Genomic DNA, 5000 nt, shown 5'->3' with positions numbered 1-5000 from the left:
GTGTCTGTGTCAGTGTGAGCGCATGCCTGCGTGTGTGTGTACGTCAGAAAGATCTGTCCGTGTGCGGTTAAGCAGAGCAGAGACTCACAGCCTTGGAGAAGGCGAGGGAGCCCACTCCCCTCTCGAAGGTGCCCAGACCGATGATCTGCAGCGTGGACAGAGTGACCGAGTCCCACACCCGCACATGGGGCTGCAGCGGCTGCACAGAGGGCAAAGATCGCCAATCAAAAACTGACATCACAATGCAATAAACCTCATTCATTGTGATGTAATGAACCTCATTCATTGTGATGTAATAAACCTCGTTCATTGTGATGTGATAACCGTCATTTATTGTGATGTAATAAACCTCGTTCATTGTGATGTGATAACCATCATTCATTGTGATGTGATAACCGTCATTCATTGTGATGTGATGAACTTCATTTATTGTGATGTGATGAACTTCATTCATTGTGATGTGATAACCGTCATTCATTGTGATGTGATGAACTTCATTCATTGTGATGTAATAAACCTCGTTCATTGTGATGTAATAAACCTCGTTCATTGTGATGTGATAACCGTCATTCATTGTGATGAAATAAACCTCGTTCATTGTGATGTAATAAACCTCATTCATTGTGATGTGATAACCGTCATTTATTGTGATTTAATAAACCTCGTTCATTGTGATGTGATAACCGTCATTCATTGTGATGTAATAAACCTCGTTCATTGTGATGTAATAAACCTCGTTCATTGTGATGTGATAACCGTCATTCATTGTGATGAAATAAACCTCGTTCATTGTGATGTGATGAACTTCATTCATTGTGATGTAATAAACCTCGTTCATTGTGATGTGATAACCGTCATTCATTGTGATGTAATAAACCACATCACTTATGGCTATGAGAAGTGGCAGCAGTGACTGGGGGAAATGTCATGTTTGCAGAGTACATTAAATGAAAATCGTAGCAAACGTCTTGGAACACTAATGAACTGGCTGCTGTGATGAAAGTGAAAGGTGAACAACACACACACGCACACACACGCAAATACAAACACACACAAACACGATCTCTCACCCTCCCGTCCTTGTCCACCCCAGCCAGCTGGCCTGTGGCGATGCGGATCTTATCAGGGTGAACAGCCAGGCTGAGAGACAGAAAAAGGCAGAGAATATGTCTTGCACACATCCTAGTTTATTAAATATTAAAAGTTAAACAGGAATAGAAATCCCATCATCCTCTGCCTCGATGATTCAGCAGATTCTCCTGACTGCCCTGGCTGAGGGTGATAGGAGGGAAAGAGGCCACGCACCATTTGACGCAGTCTGTGTGTCCCAGGTAGTGGCGCTGGGTCCTCTCCTCGTAATTGAAGAGCACGACCACCGAGGCGATGAAGTAGACACTCTCACCTGTGGGCAGCAGGTGCACGTTCGCCCTGCAGTCACGGCCCCTGTAGCCAAAGCTGGCCAAACGAGTTAAGGGGACGAAAACATGCACGGTGGAGAAGCACAGACAGGCAGACAGACAATGAAACAGACAGACAAACGGAGAGACAAAAACACACCATGAACACGCAGATAGCGAGAGGGAGAAACGGACAGACACAGAGACAGACTGAGAGACAGAGACAAACACAGACACAATGAGAGTGAGATAGGAAGAAACGCAGACAAGTACAAAGACAAAGAAACACAAGGGACCAGAGACGCAAACACAGACAGACAGGGAAAGACAAAAACAGATGAGAGAGAGATACACAGATAGACATAGAGAGGGTGAGACAGACGAATAGACAGACATGATCAAGGACATAAACACAGTCAGAGAGCATCACAGACAGAAACAGACAAACAGGATCACAGACAGGATTACAGACATGAACAAGGACAGACAGCATTACAGACATAAACAGACAGACAGGATCACAGAAAGAAACAGACAGGCAAGATCACAGACAGAAATGCAGACAGATGAGTCAGAAACAGAGGCAGACAAAATCAGACGAGAGAGAGACACACAGACAGACAGCGTGCCGGCTGGTAAGGATACACCCATTCCAGCTTGAGCCTCTCCTGTGGAAGGTCGGTGCGGACGTCCTCATAGTTCTGCACGTCGGACGGGATGAACATGGTGATGGGCCGTCCCCTCATGAACATTTTGATGTAGTCCCCCTCTGTGCGGGCAGAGAAGGACATCACATCACCCACACAGGTCTCTGACACCAGGCCCCTACGGCCAAGCCTTCCCTGGAACCCCACTGTCCGCAAACATTTAGACCTGAGAAAAACAGGGTTATGCAAATCCAGGGAAACTGTTTGGTTGGACTTAAAAAAGAATTTATCTATCAGCCCTCCAGAGGCCTCAGATCCTGTGCGTGCTTTTCATGTTCAACCAGAAAGTTTCCCTGGGTTTATTTTTTTCAAATTCGCATAATCTCTTATTGAGCACAAAAGGACAACACACATGTTAAGGACGGGAAAGTGGGGCGCCGATTATGGTCGGGGGTGCGACCCCTGGGTTTGCCTCGGAGACGGCTTTTTGGGGTGTGACCGGCGAGCGAGTCGGCTTAAGCAGACATGCCTTCTGTTATCACTGTGTGTCAGTGCTCTGCTGGTGCATTAAGGCCAGATGCCACACAGAAAGACACAGGGACACGCAGCAAGTGCCGTGAGGAGAGGAGAGGGGTGGGATGGTCAGGTGGAACTTCCAGACCCCCCCCCCCCTAAATGCACTGGGCAGAACACAGACAGGTAAGTGCTTCACCTGACACCCCAGGGAAGGCTGTTTTAGGACACTATGCCTGGGTGGTGGCCCTCTTTGTCCTATCTAGCCGTTATCACTTTCAAATGCCTTTATTGAGATGGCAACACAATAAACTCTCCTTTAACTATTTATATGGGCCTTGCATTGTTTTGGGACAAACAGCCACTTCTATACATTACACATATTGTATCAATGATTATCTCATTCTGTTTTTTCTGCTTTGTTGAACTCCTAGCATTCAGTAAATAGCAGCTTTAGGGTTGGGCTGGTCTCAGCTGAATGGTCCAAATTTCCCCTTTAGAACACCCTGGCTTTCCATTTTAAATGCCCATCTGTATAAATGGGTCGCACGTACAAATCTATATAATCTACATAAATCTACATAAATCACTCTGGATTAGGGCGTCAGATGAGTGAATAAATAATGTGTTGCAGCCTCAAATAGGGGGATCAGAGAGGAGAAGGTGGGGTTAGAGGGATTAGTGGAGACCCCCCAAACCCACCCCCCTCCTCTGGGCCACGGCACTGGGGACAGACAAAAATTACGATGTCGCAGCGTGAGTGGAAGGCGTGAACAATGTCATGATTCTCCCTGCCTGAAGGGGGCGATGTGGGGGTGACCACTCTTCTTTGAGGACACGGCCCTGAAGAGTGTCCCCTGTAAAAGCGGGGTCATCCCTGTGCCTGACAGGGCGAGCGCAGCCTGTGGGAGCTCATCACCGCATTGCGGGGAGGGTTAGTGGAATGGTGGATAGCTGGGGTTAAACTGCATGGGTGGAGTGAGTGGGAGAGAGAGAGACAGAGAGAGAGGGAGAGAGAGAGGGGGACAAAGGGAGATAGAGGGAGAGAGAGTGAGAGGGAGGGATGGAGGGAGAACTGCCCTGAGCATTTCACATCAAAGAGGGAGCGAGAGGAGGAGAAACGGAGAGAGTGGTTAACTGATCTTCATAAGAGTGAGAAAGTGAATAAAGCAGAGCTATACAGTGGCAATGAACCAACATTTAAACATACTAGTTTATTATTAACTAACTGCTGTTCTTCTTCTTCATCTTATCATTATTACTACTACTGCTCTTCATCGGGTTACTTTTTCTTTTGGTTTGAACATATGTAATCATATTTTTTGCCTGAATGTGTAGATGTGCCTTAATTTTCATTTTGCTGTTATTGTAATCAAAATCGGGAATGTATGTTGTATAATTTTGTGTTTCATCATTATCGCTTCCTATTATTGTTACTTAACACATCATTTGTATGTAATAAGTTGGCAGTTGAAATATTGATTTGTTATGCTTACAAAGCACACTGTACTGAACTGAGCTGAAGGCAAAGACAGCGAGAGAGAGAGAGGGAGGCGAGGGAGGCGAGGGAGGCGAGGGAGCTTCGGCATTTAACACATTGGAATAGAAAAATTCTTTAATAGAGTGGCTACTGTTCTCCTAACGTTTCGGAAACACGAGGGATGCTGGGAGAGGGGCCATATCCCTGCTAGCAACCCAATTTGAGGCCACATGTCACAGCCTGAGGGTCACACTGTGAACGCGCCGTGTGGAGCTAACAGGAGGTAGATGAATAGGCCAGTTGTGCTTGCACACCTTTTGCTTGCGGCACCTTTTGTCAATACAACCGTTGATAATTCATTTTATTTAAAAGTAAAATATGTGTTCTAATAATGTTGAATTTGTTTTTATGCCTTTTATGCTTTTATGCCTTCCACAAATGTGTATAAGCATGTTAGTGTTTTACACTGAACTGTTGTACTATAAATGTGTATAAGCATGTCAGTGTTGTACACTGCACTTCTGTATTATATTTGTGTATAGACATGTTAGTGCTCTATACTGTACTTTTGTACTATAAATGTATACTATAAAAGCATGTCCATGTCCTATACTGCAGTTGCCCTTGATATTGCCTGTGAATGCTGTTGTAGCTTTGGGATGCCCTGACAATAAAAAAATAAGAGAGAAAGTGCGAGAGAGGGAGTTAGGGAGGTAGAGGAGGAGATAGTGGAAGGTAGAGGTAGAAACTAAGTGGTAAAGACTATAAGATGATATAAGGTAGAGACCATGATACTGAGTGAGAGAGGAGGGAGAACGAGAGAGAGAGAGAGTGAGAGAGAGAGACCCAGAGAGCGTAAGAAAAATCTACACTATATTTAGCTTTTATGTTGTTTGTATTATTGCTTTGACAACTCTGATTTCGAATTTAACTGAGATTTATACTTTATTTTTAATTTAAATT

At 44.9% G+C, this 5000-nt stretch overlaps 1 protein-coding gene across 2 annotated transcripts in view; it reads right to left on the bottom strand.

The window, feature by feature from the left end:
- The window catches only part of LOC118776721 (echinoderm microtubule-associated protein-like 4), a 29717-nt gene that overhangs the window by 8939 nt on the left and 15778 nt on the right, over nt 1-5000 (bottom strand). For both annotated transcript variants that reach the window (XM_036527249.1, XM_036527257.1), the window contains 4 exons: nt 2043-2166; nt 1306-1455; nt 1071-1140; nt 89-199 (listed from right to left, as the gene is read on the bottom strand). In XM_036527249.1, coding sequence (XP_036383142.1) covers nt 89-199; nt 1071-1140; nt 1306-1455; nt 2043-2166 — 455 coding nt within the window. The remainder of the gene's footprint in view (nt 1-88; nt 200-1070; nt 1141-1305; nt 1456-2042; nt 2167-5000) is intronic.

The sequence above is a fragment of the Megalops cyprinoides genome, chromosome 1 (assembly GCF_013368585.1).
Source record: "Megalops cyprinoides isolate fMegCyp1 chromosome 1, fMegCyp1.pri, whole genome shotgun sequence".
NCBI classification, from domain to species: Eukaryota; Metazoa; Chordata; class Actinopteri; order Elopiformes; family Megalopidae; genus Megalops; species Megalops cyprinoides.
This window is presented reverse-complemented; position numbering and strand designations above follow the sequence as displayed.